The sequence below is a fragment of the Perna viridis genome, chromosome 10 (genome assembly GCF_037379345.1).
Source record: "Perna viridis isolate PV_CMFRI_1.1 ecotype Kerala chromosome 10, ASM3737934v1, whole genome shotgun sequence".
Taxonomy (NCBI): Eukaryota; Metazoa; Mollusca; class Bivalvia; order Mytilida; family Mytilidae; genus Perna; species Perna viridis.
The window spans coordinates 41288291-41313837 of NC_142454.1; the positions used below are offsets into that span (position 1 = coordinate 41288291).

The following is a 25547-nucleotide window of genomic DNA, read 5'->3' on the forward strand; positions in this document are numbered from 1 at the left end:
TTTGTTATGTTTAAATATGAATTCTTTCAACTAATTACTATTGAATTTCAGATGTATTTATGAATTTAAAAATAAAGTCTGGTACCAACTACACTAACGATTGTTATTTTAGTTGCCTAGGATTAACATCTGCCTAGGATTAACATCTGCCTAGAATTAACAGGTACCAGCCCACATTGTGACGGCGTGAGCTTTCCCCTACACTCTCAGGGAAACAAAGTAAAAACACTCTACCAACCAACAAAATCACCGTCATAATATATTTATTTTGTAGAGAGTGCAATAATAAACTGAGCTGCTGTAATGTTTTGAGATGTTCTCCATATATAAAAGGCGATCTCTATGCTGGTCAATAAAAATACAATAGCCACCTACACAAAATATGTGCTGCTTTAAACTGTCCAAACAAGTGGACCATAACAAGAGAACCTCAGATGTTTGCTTATTTTGTCACCTACTACAGAATTGATAAAATCTTCAAAAATTCTGATAGAGATAAATATCTTAATATTGTTTAAATGCTCGATTCTAACGAGGTTTAATTAAGTCGTTCATTTGAAAAGAAAAAAAAACGCGTTATGCAGTAATTTCAATGAAAGTTCAAGTTTATAGCATTTGGGGATAGCATTACCTTGCGACAAATTTAGCCTCAAATGCACCAAAAATTTCACTCTGACTACAGACAAATGTGTTTATCTCGAAAGCTTCAAGGCATAGCATCCCCTAGATACGAGAAAAATACACCAATTTCATATAAAATCATATCAAAAACTGACCTGACGTTTGCTGTGGTAATTTGCTCAATTCTACAGAGATTGCCAAAATAAACAAACACCCGAGGTTCTCTAGATATGGTCCACTCATTTACGCACTTTAAATTCTTTGTTGTGTTTAGATATAGATGGCTATTGTCCTTCTATTATCCAACTTGTCCATGTTAATAGAGTTTATACATAAAGAACCTCTCAAAGCAAGATATGAACATAGGTTAATTTGGAACTCTCTGCAGAATATAAGACTAATGTAACTTTCTCATATATAGGGGATGCTATGCCTACAACTTTGTTCTAGATACATATGTTTGTCTTTATTCAGAGGGAAATATGTAGCCAAATTGACTTTATATTTGTCAAAATGTTATGATGAACTTTAAGATTTAATATTGTTATTACTAATATAAAAAGCATAATACTTACGGACACCCCAATAGAAGGAAAATCGTTCTCTCGTAAAACACTATCATCTAAACTGTCTCTTTTGACTAATTCGCTTTTGATTGGATTTTCATCAAAATACCAAATAACTTGATAGAATAAGTCATTGGAGAGATCTGTTGAGAACCTACATTCGAACCAGTATCTCTCGACATATGCATTTGGAGCAGTGATAACTTCCTGGTAAACAAACTCCCAGTGCACAAAGGGTGTACCAGGGTTGAAAGTTGGAGGTGTGTCTAAGGAATAGACATTAATACAGTACAATGATGTATATTTGTATAACATTAAGCATTGTTGAATTTCCGGGAAAATATCAAGTTACTTTTTCTTATACTCTTGTTAATCGTTACATTACAGTGATCATTTTTTCCGACGCAGTCGGGTTAGTTTCGCTTTTTACCCTTTGACCGCAATTGTGTTCCCCGACTAGCCAAATACCGATAACTTAGTGACGTTAAAAAAACCCATCGAAACATGAAATTGCTGCAATGTGTTATATTCTGAATGAAATGTACAATATTCAAGTTTTTATGTTAGAATTTGTTTAGCATTGGTTAATAGTTGGGCACATATTTAATAATATTTTGTTTGTCCACGGGTGGGTAGAACAATTTTCATAATAATCAACCCGGTCGGTATAAACATGATCGGTGCCTTAGCTATTCATAACTTATTGGTCTTGTAATTGTGTGCAAGAAGGTTACAGTGCACCTACACATTTCTCAATACCCGAACTGAGCACAGTAGCAATTGCCTTGGAAATTTTACGAAAAAAAATAATTGTCCATTAATGATGTATAATTAATTGCGTATACCAATCCATATCCGCAGTTAATACCAAAAATTTATACCATGCACGTACGCATTTCTATTTCACCATTTGTGGAATATTATCATTACCATTTATAAATCCTGTATGGAATTTTAACTGACCAATGTAAATAAATACAGTTGTTGATTTATGACAGTCACACATAAACCCCTGATGCCTTGCAATTCTTAAACTGTCGTCATGCCAATTATTTGGGTTTGGGGAGACGATATAAACCTGATATGCTAGTGTTCGTTTTGTTTTAAAACACTCAAAAACAAATGTACTCCCGTTTTCTTTTAATTTCTGACAATAAACAATATTGCAAATGTGATTAAACAAAACGGGTGAGGACATTCATAAGCTGAGTAGAAGGAAAACTTTAAATGGTTGCCGAATACGCTCAAAACGTTTTTTTCCTTAGGAACATCCAATTACGATTACATGTCTATCATGAACATAACATACAAATAAAGTTCATAGAAGAGTGTTATTTTTTTTTGTTGCAAAAAATATTAGGAAACAGATACATAGAACGAAAGACCCCAGTTCCACTGCGGTGAGGAATTAAACAGATTATAATGTTTATTTTTTGGTCCTTCTGATTTTGAGCTATTATCATTGGCTATTCAGAATACGAAAAAAAAAAAAGAAACATATAGCTAAAATTAAGTTGTCATTCATTTATATATAGCTATGTCATTCAAGAGTTTTAATGCTGAATTATAGAATAAGTATACCTTGTGTACCACCACCTGAAATGATTAAAGAAAAACGACTCAGTATTAGAAATCTTTATCAAATGTGTTCATAATATTTCATACTTGTTGGGAAACAGGCTAACCAAAAATTAAAATAAACATATTTTACTTATTTTCATTTGTATTTTTCTCAGCTTATTGATACAAATTTGAACTGAGAGCAAATTCATTTTTTTGTAATCACTTCTTTTTAACGGCATGACGGTCAATCTTTTAACCAAAAACTATATTAGTAATATTATATAAGAAATAACACTGTACTTATTATTTCTCCATTAATCATTTTTGTATGAAATAAACAAGTGTAATTTAAAATTAAGGCATTCAAGCGCGTTTGTAACTAATGCGTTTGCTATTAACGATATGAACAATATTTTGAATAAATTCATCAATATTTTGTTGATAAACTACTCTTCTGATACATTAGCGAAACTTACCAAAACAGTAGGCTTCCTCACATGACGTTGTTGGCAAAAGGAAATATCGATACGATAAATCGGCACATCTAAGGACTTTAATGGTGCGAGCCGTATCACATGTGTCCAACAAACCAACAGTACATGCTTGCATATCATTGACTGTACCAACTTGGGTAGGTAGTTGCCCTTAAACACATAATAAGCTTTATGGTATTTCTAATGCTGATGATACGAATAAATCGTGACAAAAAGAACTTTGCCCAATGCAATTAATACTCTGGTTGCAAGGTGGCAACGGCTTGGTAAATATCAAATTTCCTCGGATTAATGAATCATGAAAGCAACTTATATCAATTGGTTAATAACATTCCCGACTGTTTATATAAATTTATTTCTGTTATTCCAACATACGTGATAAATTATTTTAATTTGGAATCAAGTGCGAAAATAAAAAAAAGACCCTTTGATGAGATAAATTTATTATAATATTCTTTCCGTTCGATGTGAAGGAATGAATGAATGTGTATATAGCACTGTGTTGTCAGAAGTAAAGGAATGGACGCCACTTCTGTAGAAAATACCCCTAATTAATATGGTCAGTTTTGAATTAAAACAAGGTCCTTTAAACAGGAAGATGAAGTTTGCTCGAGTCCAATGCGCAAAGAGAATATATACCTTTATGACTAAGTTTTTTTTAAAGATTTTTCCCATATGAAGACAAATGTTGCAACTTAGAGTTTTCAATAGGCCTACAGTTTATCTATTATTAAAAAAAAAACGTTCATCTGTATTTTTTCCCTTTAATAATAGTGAACAGTGCAACTGATAGACAAAATAATCCTGAAATGTTTTTTGGCCTGTGTAGTAATGAACATATTAGCATTTTAAAAAGAATAATCAAGGGAACCAGGGTAATAGCAGTAATCAAAAGAATGTTAACCAGGGACAAAGACCAGACATGGAAAACAGACATACACAACAAAAAACATAAAGTAACTAAAATCATACATACAATGTAACAAAAGCAAATGAGCAACTCGGACTCCATTAAAAGCTGGGAGTATGGACCAGGTGCATCGGTAGGGTAAGCGGCCTTAAGATATGACTTTCATTGTTGAAAGTAAATGACAATTATAAAGTTCTCAATGAATGTATATTCTTCACGATATTCTCGTTGTGCTTTTGTTTAAATATAAGGCGGTATATAGAATTGTTCTGAAGATATAGATCATTAAAAGTGGTTTTTAGTGTTACAAATCTTTACATCGACGATTTAGGTACCAAATACATATGTTTTAAGAAGACTAGAAAGCAGATATGTAGTGAAAGTGCAGTACTATCATCATACTTTGAAAGAAACTAACGCATTCATCGTTGTATTAACGTTCTTCATCTATTATCTAATTAGTAGATATATGATAATCTTCGTGCTGAGGTGACCGCGTATTTACCGATTGTGACGCAATAGCATGCAAATGCTATTTAATAACCACTGATATATTCACGCCGCATTCGAATTAGGTTAAGCGTGCTCTAAAACCTAGATTTAACCACCTTTTCGTTTGAAAAGCCTGTACTAAATAATGACCATTGCTGTACCAGCTGCACCGGTGGTGTAATATCTATTTTGTCGGATTTATTTTAGGCCTTGATTATGGATCTGATAAGTGTTCGATAACTTTGTTGTTACCCTTGTTCTGTGTGAAAGAGCTGTCTTACTGTAGCTTATTCACGTCATACCCACATATGAGCATGGAACCCTAGCTGGCCGAGTGGTCTAGGGCGCTGGACTTTATGCAGGCGGTGTTTCCATAGATGTAACAGCGGTACGAGTTCGAGTCCCGTGGAAGGAACGACGAAAAATGTGCATCGCAAATTTTTGAGAGTTCTAACATCGTTGGTTTTTTTTTAGACCTTTCTATACGTTTACATTATCTTCCCTGTATCAATTTGATCCGATTGAGCAGTTTAGCGAATAAGGTCGTCACATTCTGAGACATTTATATATATATATATTTATAATTTCGATATATTGTACACGTGCTCCAAGGAGTAACCTCTCATCATCAGCATTCGAGTCCAATATAAAAGTAAGATTTCCCAATGAAAGTAATAATTGTAAACAAGAACTAATAAAAACAAAATTTATCGAAAAAAGAAGCCAAATCCACAAAATGCATTAATTACGGTAAGAACTGTTTTAATATGACAAATATTCAAGTAGAGAAATATTTTAAATAACTAAAAGTGACAAACACACCGCTAAGGATATTCGTTAAATGAAGTTCTTAATATCGACGGAAGGTATTCCTTAACAATAAGAGCCGCTTGAATAGTAGTTTCAACTCATGATATAAAGAAATAAATGACAAACTGCCGCAAATAAAGTGCCTCCTGGAAATTCAGAACGAAAATTCCAATTTGGTTAAAAACTATCTGATAAAATTGAAATAAAGAATCACTAAGTGTTTCCAAACATGATAGCATAAATATGTTTGATTTAACAATTGTAGCTGCAATGCGTTTCAGAATAAAGAGAGATAACTTCAAAGTCACACATGTTCTTACCTATCACGGTGACTCCGTACCTTTTGAAGTTATTATTAAGATTTATTTGGTAAATGACTCAACTTACTTTGTCTTGAAACAACAAAATCAAGTTTATTCGGAAGAGAGAAAATAATGGTAATAATCATGCAAATAGTAAGGTCTATCCTTGGCATTTTCAAACATACAATATTCATGTATCATCTAAGACCAACGATGAAGGTTTAAGTTTGTACGACTAACAGTTTTAAAGTTGTAGTGAACAACTGATCTCACTTCATTATAAGTCACGAAAAATTAATCTCTTCGAAATGTTATCAACAAGTACTGAGGTATGTTTCTGTACAATATGCAGCTTTCGCGTTTTGTGTACCTATAACAGATAACAGTTTTTTTAACAGAGATTTTTACAAACTAGATATTTCGCTTTCGGCCAGACAATTCTTGATCGATAAATGATCACGTCTTATAGGATGAATTCATCAGAACTTTTGTTGCGATACAATTTTTGTGAAGTAGGGGGGACTGGGCGCGAATATGATAAATAATAATTAGAAGAAACAGGTAAGACAGGTAAGACCCGGTGAAAATTGGTCGAAAAGGCTTCTAATGGTTAATCGAATGATATTTCAGTATTATAGAATCAAAAGTACTGAAAAATAACAATTCTGAAAACGTAGCGAATAGGTGCATTTTCACTGATTTCGGCAAATCGTAAAAGTTGTAGTGACAAATCGACCGCGGTTCATATTAAGTCGCAAAATTGCGTAATCAGGGTATGTAAAATATTTTCAAAAATTATCAAAAAATACTGCGGTCTGTTTTTCAACATTATACTGCTCTCGGTTTTTGTGTACCTATAACGGTATAATATATTTTTTATAAAATTAGAATTTTTGCTTTCGGGGCTATCTCAGAATACAAAATCGGCCGAAATCAAAACAAAATAATAATCAGAAAAAATGCAAGAATATCTTCACATTGTAATGGGAAAGGTCTTTAATATTAATAAACAAAACAACGAAAAACGTTCGATTATTACAATAAAAATGAAAAGAATTATTAATAAACACAGGTTGTAACAGGGTTCAAAGTAACTTCATTATTAAAGACTTAACTATATTCTTACCATTTAACCATATTGGGTATTGAGTTCCACACCCATTGAGAAATGGATGGGTGGTTGGCATTTCAATCCCATTCGTTTTGTACCATCCTCCCTCGAGAGGAATAACAAACGCATCACAAACATAAGGTTCGTTATTTGTCGAATCTACTGTATAACTGACGTATCTTCTGTGCAAGTCATGGAGTACTGGAGCTTCATTACATGGGTCAGCACATGAAAAACCAAAACCTGCAGTTAAAGCAAAACCGTTAAAAATCTAAATGAAACACTAAAACAGATTATATAACGACATTCGTTTTAATGTCGGTTGCTTGTTTTGCAGTTATATTAATTCACCAAAGTCTTCAACAAATTTACATCAATATACATAAAATGGGGAATGTTCTTTTTTTTTATTTGACGACAACTTCTTTCAAATAAACACACAAAAATGAAAAGAAGAGTAAAGATAAACAATTGACACCTTAATTTAAAGAAAACAAAGCGATGGGTAACATAATAACAAAACCGTACTGTCAACAAACGTTTATTGCCTCGTTAATTTCATAAACATTTAATTAATTCTAACACAAAAGACAAATGTGCTTCATGTTTGTATCATCCATTTTTTATAATATTGTACAAGTTCCCACTCTCTTTATTCTTAAAGGATTTAGTTCTTTTTAAAGAGTATGTTCTCATAAATTCGTATGACCTAATATTTATTATTTTCTTGTTCGATCTGAAGTGTTTCTTTTGTCTTTTTAACATTTGAGATGCATCGATTTCATCACTATGCTGTGTTTACCACTTCATTTTTTATACCCCGTTTACACTTTGTTAATTTTTAAATGATGTTTTCATTATTTTACTCAACTGATTTGCAAAATGATGATATATTTAGAGTGATATTGATTACATTAATCATGTTGAATATACTTCAAGTTGCTTACTTCGTGTTTTATTTACCTACGTACTTTTTGGTTACTGTTTGTATTTTCGATCCATGCTGGCAATTTATCCGTTTAGTTTCTTGTCATTGATTTCGAGTTTCTGATTTTGCTTCAAATGTGCTTGAATAAATGTCTATATACATGCAATATAGCCTCAATAATTCTTACCATACCATTTTGTGCAGACATTTAATTTTCCTTAATGTTATATTACATACCTAATATGACAATGATGCTCAGAAGAAACATTGCTGAAGTATGAAAGGCACATTTGTAAATTAGTTGTTATATATTGACAAAAGTTAATTTGTTTCACCATGCTAAATTAGTGGCAATAAATTAATACAACATTTATGACATCACGTATTATTTTATTACTTGATATACAACAATCACTTCATTGAAAATTATTAACGGAGACTTCAAAACATCCTCCTCTCGTTCTACTGTAAAAAGTGATTATGGGAAATGTAAACAAATTGTACTAATAAAAATTGTATATATAACTTGTACTTTTGTTTTGTCATTTCGATCATTTCACCGATTTTCCAGAATTGACTCAATCTAATGGGACAAGGTCCGGAATCCCATGGATTATGGTAAAATGTTTTACTCTCACCATGTCCTTAGTGATCGATGTGGAGCAGTCGTCTGTCATAGATGTTCTTCCTCCCTTACCGACCAACCTTCAGCGAATGTCTTGCAAGAAGAAAGAACTGCTCATCTGCCTGGGTTCATATTTTATATATTGCCCATTTTAACCAATATCAGATTAAAAAAAATACATTTTCAAAGTAATCAAGGGGGACCAAGGTTATAGCAGTAATCAAATGAATGTAATCCAGGGACAAAGACCAGACATGGAAAACAGACATTCACAACAAAGAACATAAAGTAACTACAATCATATATACAAAGTAACAAAAGTAAATTAGCAACTTGGACTCCACTAAAAACTGGGATCATGGACCAGGTGCACCGGTAGGGTAAGCGTCATCTGCTTTTCTAGAAACATTCGCTGAGGCTCATAAAAAGTCAAGTCCGGGGTAGGCAAACGAGGAAAGGAAAAGTATGACCCGTTGGATAAATCAGTTTTCATGGTGCATGTGGATACACCATAATGATCCACGAGTTCATGATGACGACCGTAAAACTTTTCTGGTGATGAATTCAATCTTGTAGCAACGTAACCCTGTTCCAGAAGCCTGTTTGTAAGAGTTCTAGCGCGATACAAAGATGTGAATTGGCGACACGATAAGAATCGAGAAACAGACTGACACTTTTAATCATGTTTGTCAATCATGTAACGGGCAATTGTGTTGCTCATATTAAACCTATTATATGTAATTCAATAATAGGACATGAACTGAAATAGTTACAGGAATATCTAACTTAATAGTAATAACCTCTCCAATTAATTATCCTCACTTATGTGTGTATGAAAAAATTAAGGAAAGCTTTCTTTAAAATATGAGAGTTCATCACTAACAGTCGATCAAAGAATGCGATGATTTCGTAATTAGTGTTATTGTTGCCTAAATATGATATTGAAAAAAAGCGTAAGTTATAACAATAAAAGGAGAGCAGTACATTTCAATCTCTTCCTCATGTGTAGTTTCTTTTCAATATTACAATAATTTATGTTTAGAATATTGTATTATGCATATTTAGACCATTATTTTATGTCGTTTCCTTAACAGGTCTCAATTCGCTAATGAAATGATGTTCGTTGCTTGATCATAGGAAAATAATATTAAAAAAAACAGAATGTTTGAAGTAGACAATAGCGCATGGATGTTCTTTTGCTAATGTGTACTCCATTTTTCTTACTTGTTTGTTTCACGTTTTTGAATCAACGATAAAATGAGTATAAGAATAATAGCAAAGAAGGATAAGAACACTTCATACAAAAGTATGCAAACACAATATTGTGTTTGAACCTTATGATATTTATCCATTTGAAATTGCAAATTTATCATTATAGCGTGTGAGCATACGGAAATAAAAGAAATAAACACTTTATTTAACTGTTGGTTACAGACTCAGTTACTTTCGTGTATTGAACTAACTTCCTAATCTAGTCTAAGTTATCTACTAACAATATCTTTATTCTACGTACAAGTTAAAACACGTCACAGTAAGACAGAAACGTGTGTCACTTTTTTTTTTCGAAGTAAGTCTATAATCATCTGTTTTTTCTGTATTACTAGGTATTACAAAATTTATTTCAATACAATTGCTTCTTAGTAAATTTAACTTCAATTCGATCATAAATATTCTACTTAAACCGAATAAACCTTGATGGCATTATTAGTAAAAGATTGTTGACCTTTCGTTATTTTCACATAGCATATACCGGAAATACCCTGGGGACTAGCGTATAAAGTTACACAAAACTGAAGTCCAATACTCAATAGCATTGATCATGATGAATCATATATTTATTTCAACCACCATTCAACATTTTCTCCCATAAAATTACAATCACCATAAAGTTAGGTTGGGCTAAAAAACATAAAGTTTTATAATCTGATAAATCATAACTATTTGATTTACCTTGTTTTAGGTTTTTGAGTATTTTATCACCATTATAAATGTAGTATTAATGAGATATTCTAAGTTTAATCTTTGACAATAATTTGCTATTGGTTTGGCAGCGTGTCAGTTTTGTATGGCTAAAGTCACAGAAAATCAGCAGTAACTATATGTGTGGATACAATGAATACGTATAATAGAGTTGTATTATTTTTTTCACTGCTGAATTCTGTACACAGTAAGTCTTAAAATATTTTAAGCTAAAAAATATAATAAGGACAAGGATATGTTAGAAACTCCATTTTATCATTGATTTACCACCGGCCGGACATTTATTGTTTTAACCCGATCTATAGCAAAAGGTTTAATACTGACATAAATGGCCAGTGAGTAGGAAAACAATGATAAAATGGAGTTTCCGTGATTGATTTCTAGTCTAATAGGGCTAGGATCTTTATTATTTTTAATAGACCAAACCTATGAGTAGCACGACATATTGGTCATGTGTTTAACACTTTTTACCATGGCTGTGGTTTAAAGAGCTTTGAAGCACGTCATATTCGAATATTTAATATTTCTTTGATATTTGAAATATATATATTGAAATTAAAATTTTAGAATTGTATTCATATGGCTTACGATTATATGAAGTAGTGATAAAATGATTAGGTCTGTCAGTCACGTTGCTTTCTTTCAGGCATTTTTTCCATAAAACAATTTTGATTCAGCTTCCTAATTAAGAAGAAAATGTGTTAAGGACTGGTATAACCCTAGTATAAGCATATATATACATATTTTAGTAAATATTCGCCTTCATAAAAAGCCCCACAATATGACATTTTGTGATACTTTTTTTCAGCCCAAACCAACCCTTGTTCCTCATATGACTACCTCCATTATTCTCAATACAGAGGTGAAGCATGTCCTTTGATTACCCATAAACCTCTTTGTGATTACCATATACAAACTGGGTGGTACAGAATTACCGGTGATGCTAAAATACTTACACACGAACCAGGTTTGCAGAAATGTGCGACGCTGTACACTATTTGGATGAATGGTACGTTCGATTATATATTTGGCCTGATCAATTCGTAAACTGTAAAACAAAAGCAAAAACAAAAACAAAACAAAAACAAAAAAATACACACAAACATTTTTCTATACTAATTTATTTCTTCAGTTTGATATAGGAACACATAAAAAAACCATTTAAATCGCTTTTTAACGCCATGATAAAAAATATAAAGAACTATTTATATTTATCTTAGAATATACTCGAGTCATAAATGTTACAACAGTTGAAATAATTAAAACTTAATTGTTTATTTTTCTTCTGTACAAGAAAGGTTATTTTCCATAGACTGACTTGGTAGTGTGACGTCACTAACGTCGATTTTGATACAAGAACAAATCTCAATTTTCACTGGAGTCGAATAGAAATTAAAGTATAAGGATTGTTTTTAATTTTTTACCAGGTTTTGCTCGCATAACAAAATTTGGGACAGTGTATGCTTGTACATAAACCGTTGTGTGATTCGTGAAACGTAAACTGTCCCAACTTTGCCTATTTTGCATAACTTGATCAATTTTTTTTTAAATCCTTAATTAATTAATTCAGTTAACTTTGGAGATACTATTTTAATTCAACACCAGATTAATGTCTTGATAAAATCTAAATTTACCCGAATATTAGTATGAAATACTAATTTATATAAATTGTTACAAATTGTTACTTCATATATCGAACGATAAACTTTTTCCCAAAACTTTATCTTGATACATTATGATAAATTTAACGTGAGACCAATCTTAGTATTGAATTTAACCATATACTATTGTCTTAGGTACACTTCCAACTCAATCCGAAGGAATAGTAAATAGAACAGCATGTAGAACGGGAATATTTAGTCACTGTGAGGACCAAATACCTATCATGGTGAAAAATTGTTCAAACTTTAATGTATATCATTTACATTATCCTCTCAACCCATCGTGTGACTCAGCATTTTGTTTCGGTAAGTAAACATACAAGAATTCATTTAGTTATAGTATCATCCATTTCTTTAAAACTGTTCAAGGGTTCAAGCATATGCGTAATTTTATACAAATAAATGATGTGTTATCGAGGATATGAATCCGTATGAAATGTACATATGAAATTCAAAACCAAAGTTTTGTACTGACATAATATTTGCCAATCCGATATAAATTCTTTATTCCCTTTGGATTTACCTGTAACATAATAATGCAAACTCTGTAACAAAATATCAAGAATTCTATATATTACAGGACCAAACAAAGATTGTCCACCTGAAGGTAAGCTTGTTACACAATGTTAGGTGTATAAAGAGTAAAGGTACGGAAGCATGAAAGAAGAGTCTATTGTGTTAAGGCAAATTTTAATAACTCAACTGATTTCATATGATGTTATGAAGGGTAATAACGAACTGATAAATTCTAAGCAATCGTAAACAAGAATGTTCAAAAGAAAAAACCGTATCATGAATGGAAAAATCAATATAAAAACAGAATGTTGGAAGCCGCTGCAAAGTTCCTGATTTAGTACAAGCATGTCTGGTAGAAATAGTGAGTTATAACAGGTGTTAACCCCCGCTTCCATTACGGTTCATCATTTCCGGTATATATGGTATGTATATAGACAGTGTTCGTCAAAGGAATCGATGGAGTGTATTGATTATAAGATGAAATGATTTCATTGAGCTGACTAATGGTTGATATTCTAGTAAAAACATTTGATGATCGGAATAATCATAATAATTAATCCATTTCCGACCATTTTATGGTTCAATGCTGTATCTCGATAATGCACATCAATAAAATTTTTCATTATTAGAGCCTTGCGACTTTTACTATCATGAAGAACTGCCAGCGGAAAATATAAGAGATTTAAGCTGTGGGGTAGAAGCAGATACCAATTATTGTGATTCAAATTTAGTTGATGGCTGGTACAAACTGTCGCCTAAACTATCAATCACCAACACTTGCCCAAACGAAAAATCATGTGGAAAAGACACTTCTCTTTGGATAGATGGTGAGCAGTATTCTTGTTGCGATATTATTTGATGTTTGATTGGTATTTTTGTTTTACTTGGTGGCGTTTTTGTGTGACTGTAAGGCTTTTCCAACTTGAAATGAGCATTTCTAAGAAGTGTTGTAAATTTTCTGAAAAACTGTTTCCTGTATTCTTACGAAAACATTCATTATTTGTTTTTGTTTTTTTCATTCTAGTTCTATTTAGGTGTCTTTATGAACAAATATATGTATAAATTAGTCATTAAAAATCTCTCCGAAATAATTTAAAATGTAAACTTGGGAAGTTTAAAAAGCCTGTCTAAATTACTTTATCTTTAAATAATCATGTTGATATTATTTTTTTATTACTACAGTTAATAACGTGTTTGCATTTTTTTTACATACATAAGGAGGTTTACCTACGCTCACTGATCAGATCGTAAATAGAACTGCATGCGTTCCAAGTAGTAGCAACTGTTGTGAACAGTCTTACCAAGTACAAATTAAGAATTGTTCTGAATTTTTATCTTATAATCTACAGTCTACCACAGATTGCTCTGAAAGATATTGCATAGGTATGACTTTTTATTTAAGATGGCCAACGATTAAACAAATAAGCAATCGATTGCAAATCGATTATATGAGTATTGTTTTTGTAATCAATTTGCAACCGATTACATACTTTTCTTCCGTGTAATCGAGTGTAATCAATTAATTTGGATAAAGTAATTATACATCATTTTGATTACATGAGTATGTTCAAATACGCAACATTGATTATAACACCACTTAATGTAGAATGAAGTGTACATGTAGTTAATTGTTATGGATTAGTAAGTAGTAAGCATTCTATCATTTTTTCCATCAATGTTCTATATCTGAATACAAGTTGTTCATATTTTATATGTCTAGATTTTGTATATTAAATATATCATGGTAAAATGTAATTGCTAATTAAACGTGAAAGAGACATCCTTAGGTAAAATAGCAGTCATAATAGGCTTAATAAACTTATTTGTTAGACATTTCCGTTATTGCAATGATTTTTTTTCTTAGTTGAAATTGTATATGAGTACAGTAAATAACAGTTTATGCTTGATAACTAACACGTGTTGTTTATTTGGTTAGTCTTCTGATTCATGTTTGACCACCATTTAAAAACTCATTCATTTCAGGTGATGGAAATGGCATCGAGTGCACAACACGTTCAGGAAGTTCCTCAATTCATCCTGGTAGTACAACATCTAACAGCGTTTTGACTACAGGTTAGTGGAAAAGAATTTCTAATTACTCGAGTTCATATAATCAATTTTCGTACTATGTTCGGTAACCTTGTTAATGACAAACCGACTTTCTTTCAAAAAACGTATCTAAAGGCTTTTCACTATCGAGTTGTGTAAGGTAATTGAGATTTGTTTGGGTATTTTCTTATCGTTTGTTTTTCGATCTGACGCAGTCTTCTTTTTGGATTACAAATACAAAAACAAAACAAAAAAAAACAAAAAACAAAACAAAAAACAAAAAACAAAAAAAAAACATAAAAAAACACACACAAAAAACAACAAAACAAAACGAAAAACATCAAGTGCTTTACATATGGTTTTATAACGTGATTTCAACCAACAGTTTGTCAAAAAGTAAAATCTTGGTCTCCCTCAACTAATAAGTATACAATTGGATTTGTATTAATCTGGCGTGTTACAAGAATATATCTCTTAACGTCCTATAATAAATTGCATTGTGTATAGCATAAATACATTGTAGATGTTTATAATTACAAATGCATCAGAAATTCAGTGGACGGCATTAGTCTTAATATGTGATATTTTTTTTTATTTCACTATCGCATTAGAGAAAATGAAGCACACAAATTGTTTTGGCATATGTGGAGAAAAGGTGCTGATGATTTCCATGACTGTTGGACTAATGGCGGTCCTAATGGTTACGTCAGGTATTCTCTTATATTCAATCAAATTAAGGTAAATACAACAGAAAAAAGTATTATTTATGAATGATCCAATGGCCAAACTCACAATAGATGACCCCCTCTGCAGAATTTTCTAGACCACATCTTAATTTTTTTTTAAATATCTATGAAACAAAAATTGACATGTTTGCCAAATGGCAATTACTGCAAAGTAAGAAAAAATGCAATTTAAAATACACCACTTCCGTTAATTTGTTTTTTTTTAATTGTGTCTTTTGAAATTATTGCCGAACTTACGAATCTTAGATATTTTCTCATTTCTCTGTTTGTTTCTTTTTTTGCAATGCAACTTAAAATTGTTGCTTGAAATCAATGCTTTATTTTTTTTTATTATAAATTGTTGTTTTAATAAATATCAATCAGATCTGAAATCGTTTACAATAAAATAGAAGAAAAATATTTTTTTGTTCATGACAGGTTTTCTATAAATCAATACCGGAAGTATTTCTTAAAGATTTCAAGAAACAACAGATGAAAAGTCTACATATTTTATCCAAGTTTGTCATATGTTTATATAAACTTAGATAAGAAACTTCTTACTAGCATTTTATACGAATCCTTTTAAACTGTTTATGCTTCTTTCCTTGTAATATGTATGGGGGTTCAATAATGTAATTCTTTTAACGTTCTCTGATAAAACTTGTTGGTTCTTGTTTTGGCTTCAAACCATGATATTGTTGGTTCCTTGTATACCACTTAATTTTGAGCAGTGAACTTCATTATTAATATGTTGCTTTAATGATGTTGATTAGACGTTACACCTTCAAACACGAGTACAACATACCGAAAACTGCAATATCTATATAATAGTTATTTTTGTGTTTTGTGACCATAAAAATACAAAAAAAAATAGTGTTTAAACCTAGCAAGTAATGTGCAAAATCGAAAACAGTCTTATTCAACTCTCTAAAATAAATATTTCATTTATTCCGTGGAAGGAATCGAGCTTCACTATAACCCATATATTATTATTTCTTGGGCTTTAACAATAAAAATATTATGTTTCATACCGAGTCCCAATTTTTATGGGGCAAGGTTTTAGGTAATATTTAGCAACTCATACATTTAGGTGATAGCATATTACAGAGATTTGCAATGTAGAATAAACTGAAATATTGTTTTTCTCTTCTTTTGTCATAAAAAATAAACTGTGGCTACGAAACCCTCAATTTATGAAATGGACTCAACAACACCAACATTAAAAATACAATTAGAAAGCAACAATTAAGTCATCATGTCGGAGCGACAAATCCTCTTGAGGTTTTTGATTTATGAAAAGATTGCCTTCGACAACTTTTGTTGGTTAGAATATATAGTTAAAAAGAACTAAAAAAAACATAAGTCATATACCAACTATCGTGGTGCATTTTTAAAAACCAAGACATAAAGCTATTCCCGATAACCAAATTGTATTGATACTCCAATAAAGGAGGACTTAGAATTTGAAAAAAAAAACAATTCAAATACAGAACAAAATATAATTTAATCTTCAAGGTCAAACATTGGTGTATACTGTAAAATAATCCAAATATTTAATATTCAAACAAATTGATTCGTACTTCAGAGGAACAGTATTACCTTAGAAGCAAATGAAAATTTATTCGTTGAGAGTTTTTAATCGTGAACAAGTCTAAAATCGACTTGAATTATCGAACGTTTTGCCGTGTAACTGACAGATTGAAAGTTGGCCACCTGTCAAAACTAAATTACTAAGATTAAAGCACTTGATCTTCCGTTTTCTTAAAAAAAATTACTTTGCAGTAGTTGCCAGAAAGACGAAAACCTCTTATGAAGGCTGGCATATCTCGGCTAAAAATTTGTATAAGTATGATTGGACAGTGTTCTTTGTCGTAAAATGCAATCCTTTTTAGTAACAAATTCGTGTGCTAAAAATAAATAGAAGATCTTGAAAAGTGAACGATAACGTGTTGTAATGATAACCATTACTATTTACTAATTAATTTTAAATTGTCTCCTGGTCACATTGATACATGTTTATGCAACGTTTAATATTGACAATGTGAATCGCTTAATGATTTTTTTAGGAAGAGAAGTCGACTTATGAGTACTGCACCAAGCATGGAACTGGTGAAGACAAAATGTTAAAAGGCATAAAAAGATGTTTAGATTAACGTTCTGTGATATTTACTATGTAAACATTTTTATTGTTGTTTCAACCTATTGTGTTTTACATTTTTATACAATATACATAACAACACAAAAACCTACATCTGAATATAGTAACCAAAATCTAAAAAAGTGTAAGGATGTGAGTCCTCTGTTTTTCGCATTTAAGTTCATTTGGTTTTGTCTTCTATACGAAGAACAGAGATCGTGAATGTCAAAGAAACACTTCTGTTAATGTTCTTGGGAATAATAAAAAGAGAATTTATCAGGCACTTTAGTAGGCTTAAACTCTGATACTGGTGAAAAGAACTAATCTTTATCAAACAATGGTTTCGGATTGTTCTTTCAATCTATCAGCAAACCATTTCCGAATTTCTCCATTTATAGTCCCAATGGTGCTGTTTTTGAAATCATCATCTCATTTAGACTTTAGTGTTTCTACTCGCTTCTTGTGGCTTTTCTGAGAAATAATGAGTTCACTAAAACAGAACGAGTGGGAATATCATACAATATATTAGAAATGCTATGTTGGAAAACGCAGGCATAAGTTTAAGTTGAATACTTTTTCTTGTGTATATTTTTTTGTCGATATTAATGCTATCAAACTAGTATTGATACGATAGTTTCACTTCCAATATTAAAAGAATCACAGACATGTCTGTTTAGAACTAAGCATTTTACAAGGATTTCCAGTGATTAAATTGGGGTTGAAATTTAAATCCTTACATTGTGAAAGTTGATACTTATGCGGACAGATATCTCTGACACAAATTTGACATACTTGTAGTAATGTTGTAGATACACAGTGTAATAATTTATTAAAGTTGAATAATTAATTAATTAATATCATGAATATCATTTAAATACTCTAGTCTTATTGGATAATTGGCTTTACGAGTCGATGAAGCACATTATCGAGCTATTTATATAAAAGCCACTCCCACAATTAAGTGGACTACTCTATTGATCACTGTGTATTGCCTATTATCTATGTATATCTAAAATGAAATAGAAACAAATAAGAGAAACATGTAAACTGAATTTTTCTTTTTTGGTGTTTCATCGGCTTGAAAAAAGTGTTTAACCGTCGCATAGTTTGGAAATGAAGCAAAAGCGTTAGAGCCGATTAAACATCAAAAATAAAACAGTCAATTCTTAAATGAAAATAAAACTTGTTGACACAAGTCCTTAAAAGTTCATAAAATGTTTCGAAAATTGTTGGTTTCTTGCATACCTGTAGATGCACACAGAAATTCCATATATATTCAACAAAAGCAATCTCTCTAACGTTATTTCAAGGGTTGGGCAAAATTAGATTATTAATAATATTAATATACGAAACATATAAAACTTACCTGAAATCAACTTTGCAGTCTAGGTTTATATTCACAGCTTGAATAAGTATTTCTATGTCACTGGATCTTATAGCTGATGATTCTGTGTATAAAGAAATATGTAGAAATTCTATACCATTTAAACAACAATAGTATTCCTATATTACAAAACGTAATCGAAGGAAAATAATAAGCAGATAGGTGTTAAAAAGTGTTTCTTTTTTCTAAATTGATATTTTGAATTGTCTTTCGTGTGATCTTTCGGAGACACTTGTTGTCGCCCCTGGTTTCTTGTAGAAGGTCGTATTGCTTAATTTGTTTGTGTACTCTCTTGTTTTTCTTATCTTTAGATTTTATACGTTTTTGTATTTTATTCTTTTGAGCATATCGATGGGTATTTCTAGAAAAGCAGAGGACACTTACTCACCGGTGCACCTGGTCCATACTCCCAGTTTTTAGTGGAGTCCTATTTGCTTATTTGCTTTTGTTACTTTGTTTGTATGTTCTTTATGTTCTTTGTTGTGTCTGTTTTCCAAATCTGGTCTTTGTCCCTGGATTACATCCTTTTGATTACCGCTATCACCTTGGTTCCCTTGATTACTCTTTGTCTGCATTGTGTATTTGGGTGTCTCTTTTTCCTGTTTACGTGTCTATATTTTATTTCTAATTTCTCTCCATCGTCCTTCGGTTGATGTTTTTGTATTTGTATGCCGATCTGGAGTCTGGCCTTGTTATTGACAAATATCAAAAACTTTGTAATATCTTACTGAAGAATGATATTCATATTAGTGATATCTCCGTACAAACCATCTATGTTCATTAAAATGTTCAAAATCCCCACCTGTCTGTATTGCTACATTTTGTTGGAAGTAATAATATATTTATAGATGTAAAGAAATTGGAACTGCTGCTTTAAAAATGCCGTCGGAACTCTTTTAATTTGTATTGATGAAATTGTTGAGACGAATGCAATAAAGTTTAACTTGGTTTGAAAAAAAACAACGACCACTATGAACTGCCAATAAAAATACTCCATCTGACATAACACGGAAACATGATAAAACGAGGGTTTATACCACACCAAATTTGAGAAAAATCTGCAATGACCTCTTCCCCAGACTACATGTTATTACGTTTCTTCTCTGCTATCTTCACAAACCATGGGCACTAATCATTAACTTTCCAGTGTAATAAACAAACTGACAAATAATGGTTAGACAAAATTACCGAATACTAGTCCGCTCCTTAATCAAGCAAAGTCAAAAATACATCTAACGAAATAGATATTACACCACCGAAACAGCTGGTACCGCAATTGTCCAGACTTTTGTACAGGCAAATCAAACAAAATGGTGTGTTAAAATTTAGGTTTTAGAACGCGCTAAACCCCCTCTTTCAATGCGGTGTGAATATACCGGTTGTGATTCAACAGCATTGGCATGCTTTAGTGTCATAATTGGTATATCAGTGGTCATATCAGCATAAAGAATAATTTACAAAAAGCAATCATTACTCATTGTTTTAGAGGAAACTGAATACTTTTCATCTAAGGACTGACATTTAAAAAGGAATTTGGTAAGAGTCCTTTTGAGGCGCATTTCCGCATAGCCCTGATTCAAGGGTCTGTTACGCAGATATTTATGGCGTTCAAGGAAATCAGAATAGTTAGTACATGGTCTAGCGTAGCAAATCAATTGTAAAATATTAATACCATATGCAGGGGATGAAGGTATATTGCTGCACAGGTTAGGAAAATATATAATTTTTAACAAATTTAAAAATAGGGTTTAATACCGAGCATGCATTGTAGATGAGTTTAACACCTTCTGAGACCATCTGACGTATCGTTTTGAATTTTGAATTGACTTTGGTAAAATATACTTACCTTAATTCCTTGTCTGAACTCTTCCCAAGTAATAGAATGGCTGCCATCAAGATCAAAAGACTTAAATATGTCTTACATGTGAATCTTTTTTTATCCGTGTAAATTCCAGTAAGATCAAACATTGGTCACCTTTAACGTAGATTGTGTCATCGCCTCAATCTTCCGCCTCTTACTAAACTTATTTTTACCAAATCGGACATGGATCCGTTTCGTTTTCCGTATATCTGATAATTTTTGTTCAAATTCTTCTGAAACCGGCTGATTCTACAATAAATAAATATCACTATAAGTATGTTTTCCAAAAATATTGCAAAATACAAAAAGTGAAAACTTTTGTTATAGATAGGCAAATTCAATAGAAACATATGTCGGTTATGCGACATTTTGCGAATTTCTTGTCGTCCCTTCAAATGAGTTTGTTCTATTCATAAAACTGAATACGTTTTTTCACTTCAATATCATTTTCTTGTAAAATTTGTTTTCAATTTTGAATAGTTTGATTGAAAAATTGCATTTCATTTTGTATAAGTACAAACTGTTTTTACAACTAATCGTCTAAAACGATTACTTACACCGAAATCCATAAACTCAAGACTTTCATGCTCCTCTAAAATAGTTAAAGCTACCAACACCCCGGCCGCCGTGATTGGGTTATCAGCCAACTGAAACAAACGTAAAAAAATAGTGTAAAGTATACAAATTGTTTTCTAAAGATTCGAACTAAATATCTGGAGTAAAATGAAGATAACCAAGATTCGTTATCGAACGAAAATAATTGAAAGAAAACGTCAATTAAGGACGTAGACCAAAAGATAAGAGACACAACTCTTACAAATCAGTAGAACGTTTGAATTCAGCATTTTACATCAATCTCATGTAAGCATCAAAGTAACTAAGATTGATATTATTCTGTTTCAAATGTAACCTTGATAGGCTTTGGTGAAATTGAATATGATACAAACCTATCACTGATTTCAAGAGTTAAATCCCCTACCCAAGGTCTACCTCATTAAATGGCAAACTAAACAAAATTTGCCATTTAGATTAAATTGCCAGAGAAGTGGAAAAAACTAACGTGATGAGTTTCATGGAATAATTATATAACAGTGATTTAATTGCTGGCTAAAATAATGACTGTAACATTAACAATGTAACTGAGAGAAATAGAGTATGTTTACTCAAACGATTATTTTGTTTTCGTCAGTCATATTTTGACCACTTCAGCTCTTCAAATATTCGTTAAAACATAATTTGTCTAACTTAACACATCAACACAAACATGCTTTGCCTTAAAACATCATAGTGTTTACTGGACATTTTATATCTAATCCAACCTTTTGTGCGTTGAGGTGGGCAAAATATGGCTACATAAAAAGTTTAAAGTAGACACATGTTGTTTATCTCTTTGCAAAAAGTGTTGGAAAAGATATTTTTTAACTTATTCAACCCAAAACAGGGATAAGACAGCTAAATTTGGTCGAACTAAATAAAATTTGTGTTTAGGTCGACAAAAGATGAATGACACAACACTTTTGTATGGTAGTGTATTTCCCATAGTAAATTACGCGTTTCTACTAACACTAACACTATGAAACATACCGAGTCATAACACTACATTTACTTTAAATGGTCATATCAGTCGTCATTTAGTCAAGTGGTGTCAATAATGATGCAATTGAAATAATTTATAATCGTACTACCAGAGACCCCGAGAATTCTTACACTATAAGCCAGTGCTTTACAAACTGAGCAAAGTGGGTACGCTAGATTGTAGCGTAGTTAATGAAGGTCGCCATCTAAATCTACCAATTAGAGCAATCAACCGCTACAGTTTTATTTTTGAATATATTGCATTTGTTTTCATTGCAAGATATAGTTCAACATTGTTGTATTACCGTGAAAGACTCTAGTGTGCTGTTGAGTTTTAGTCCTTTCAAAATCTTTGCAAATCCTGATTGGTTTATTCTATTGGAACTCAAATCTAACTCCTTCCATCGAAATAGAGAGTTCTGTTCTAAACTGAGCCCAAGAGCATGCGCAACACCCTCTTCTAGTGCGATCCATGATAAGTTTAGTCCGTGTAGGTCTGTATTTTTTGATAACCCTAGGGCACCACGTGCTGCTATTTTACTCCAACTTAAATTCAGAATGTTCAATTCTTCGTTCTTCACTGAAAATAAATTTCATATAACATTTGGGTGAAATAGTTCCTGAGAGTAGTTTTCAATTTCAAAGTGGAACACTTAATACTTAAAAACACTGAACTAAACAAAATCTCTGTCAAGGCCATCGACATAATAGACAAAATTTATATGTACCATGCAGATAATCTATTGAAAATACTGTGGGTGTCTGGGTTTTAGTTTATCAATCCCTGCTCAACAACAAACGTGATACTAAAACAAAATTGGAGTGACTATTGTAAATAGTTTTTCATAAACATAATAGAATTTCTTGCCGAGAGGGGCGTATTAGTTATACACTATATTTTAAAGATAGTTTACCCTAGGAAAAATCGCTTAATTTACAGCAAATCATCTTCGTTCCAAAATGCGTCACCATAGCAAGCTCCTGTTTGGATCAACTCAACGTAAAATAACAGGGGCGGATCCAGAGATTTTGAAAATTGGAGTTACATAGGGAATCTAGAAAAAGAGGGTTTAGAACTAGTATTTACTCATTTTAACCTTTATATTGCACGAAATCAACAACATTTATCAACGAAAGAGGGTTCCAACCCCCAGAAAGCCCGAGATCCCCGGTTGAATATTACTTTCATTTCTTTCTTTTGCGATTATTGGCTTGCTTTACAATAAAACACATAGAATATCCATAGCCTATCCCCCGCCCCAACTCTCGAAAATATTAGTTGACTATAAAGAGAATCACTTGAGTGGGTCCAACTTAGGCCATCAGCGCCCCTACCCTTTTCGGAAGTTCAGGATCCGCTATTGATCCCCCTGACGTATTAATTATAACATACCAAGTCCATGAGCGATGTAATTAGCACCTATGTCTCCAATGTTGTTATTGCTAAGGTTTAGAGATTTTAGAAGATTGTCTCCCTGGAACAAACAATATCAAAGTACAATTTGTAAGAAAGGACATAGTTATTTTCTAATGGAAGTTGGACGAAACTATAAAAAATACAAAATCAAAAATCATATATATAAATGTTGAAAATTTCGATCTGCTGGGCATCTGCTTCAAGGAGTAACCTCTTATCAGTAGCATTAGAATCAAATACATAGGAAGATATAAATCCAAATGTAAGTTGTTTATAAGTAGTTCTCAAAACCAAACGTATCGAAATAGGAAGCGAAATCCATCACTAAGACATTCTACCAAGTGAAATACATGGGCTCAGTGCTTTAGGAATTTTGAAATTTCTAACACTGCAAACGTTGATAAAAAAAAATATATGATATAATTCGAGGTCAGACAAGACTGACTATGGGTTGGTTAATACCCGCGGGGACCTTGGTCCACCAGCAGTGGCATCGACCCAAAAATACCAACAATATGAATATTTCACATTTCGATATGATGATTACGTGTTTCAAGGAGTATATGTAACCTCTCATATAACCAATATAACATGACTATATTTGGTTAATAACATTCCTGGATATAAAACAAAATAGACCCTTAATGCATGAAATTCGTTCCGATATAGCCAGTATAAGAAATCCAGTTTTTAAAGAAAGGTATTAAAATTTAAAATATAGTCTAGAAATATAGGACCCTGGTAGGCCCAGTTTGATATTTTGACATGTTTCCACTCCGTCGTTTCTGCTCTTTTCTTAGGGTTTATTCTTTATTAGCGTGTCCGAGTAGTGGGTGGCTGTATTTGAATTAATCTCCAATATACTTATATAAAATATTCATGAACCAGGAAATTACTGAATTTAAAACCTAGAAAACATTTTACCACAGATCAGAATCTGCAATGTGCATACATGTAAGTAATCATCAAACAAAATATACGATAAAAAAAAATTGAAATAGGGCTTTAAGTGATGGCAAAATGTTCAAAATAGCCTAACTCGAAAACTACGTTTTGAATTTTGCTGAAAATTGACCTTAACCAGAATTTTATGGTACTAAAAACTATACGAATCATAAAAAAAAATATATGATCCGTTCTAAGATATTATCTGAAAACAGTCGGGGGACGGACAGACAGACGGACGAAAACGCGACTTTTCGGAGGGCATCAAATAATACCTCGCCACTTCGTACGTCACACAAGTTATTACAGTTGAAAAAAGTCATTTGCCAGAATTACATAAACAGGCAAGGGAAATATAAATACCTATTTATGTTCGTGTAACGATAAATTTGTAGTAATGAATTGAGTCCCGGTCTAGCTGTAGATCTGTATGAAAGTGGCAGGCGATAAATATAGTGACTGTTAAGTGTTAAAGTGTTGAAATAAATGCTGAAGCACTGCACTATTTTATGACTATCTTCAGTCTTAAAATTAACAAAATAAATAATAAATAAATCAATGACATCAAAGACAAACAAACATGCACTCAAAAAGCAGGGGTGGATTCACGCGGGACGTGGCTGGCGTACGCCCACCTAATATTTGCAAAGCATGGGTTGTAGGGGTATATTTAGGCGGTTGTAGGTTGAAACTTTTTTTTTCGCTTATTTTACCACAAAAGATATCTACACTGCATCCACTCTAAAAAAATTAACTGTGCGCCAACCCCCCTAATCTAAATTCTGGATCCGCCCCTGAAAGGAATAGTAATGAAAACGTTCTTATGATATATAGTGTCATATCAATGGGGTGCTCTGTTTCAAAATAATACTTAC

The 25547-nt window shown here is 31.9% G+C and overlaps 2 protein-coding genes across 5 annotated transcripts in view; one reads left to right on the plus strand and one right to left on the minus strand.

Moving 5' to 3' along the window:
* The window catches only part of LOC148605812 (von Willebrand factor D and EGF domain-containing protein-like), a 30060-nt gene extending 21937 nt beyond the window's left edge, over positions 1-8123 (minus strand). For all 3 annotated transcript variants that reach the window (XM_088549804.1, XM_088549802.1, XM_088549803.1), the window contains exons 1-5: positions 8035-8123; positions 6885-7112; positions 3227-3394; positions 2769-2783; positions 1197-1453 (exon numbers count right to left, since the gene is read on the minus strand). In XM_088549804.1, the coding sequence (XP_088405930.1) occupies positions 1197-1453; positions 2769-2783; positions 3227-3394; positions 6885-7112; positions 8035-8065 (699 nt within the window). In that variant the 5' untranslated portion in view covers positions 8066-8123. The remainder of the gene's footprint in view (positions 1-1196; positions 1454-2768; positions 2784-3226; positions 3395-6884; positions 7113-8034) is intronic.
* A 2301-nt stretch (positions 8124-10424) lies between these two features.
* LOC148605813 (uncharacterized) lies at positions 10425-17569 on the plus strand. Of its 2 annotated transcripts, none has more exons than XM_088550394.1 (9): positions 10425-10589; positions 11211-11411; positions 12199-12369; positions 12644-12670; positions 13209-13406; positions 13798-13962; positions 14563-14652; positions 15240-15366; positions 17420-17569. In XM_088550394.1, exons 1-9 carry the CDS (start codon positions 10535-10537, stop codon positions 17478-17480), a joined length of 1095 nt encoding a protein of 364 aa, XP_088406520.1. In that variant the 5' UTR covers positions 10425-10534; the 3' UTR covers positions 17481-17569. The 2 variants fall into 2 exon arrangements, with proteins under 2 accessions (XP_088406520.1, XP_088406522.1); XM_088550396.1 differs by having other exon boundaries at positions 10426-10589; positions 15240-15338; positions 17420-17551.
* Positions 17570-25547: the final 7978 nt, after the last annotated feature.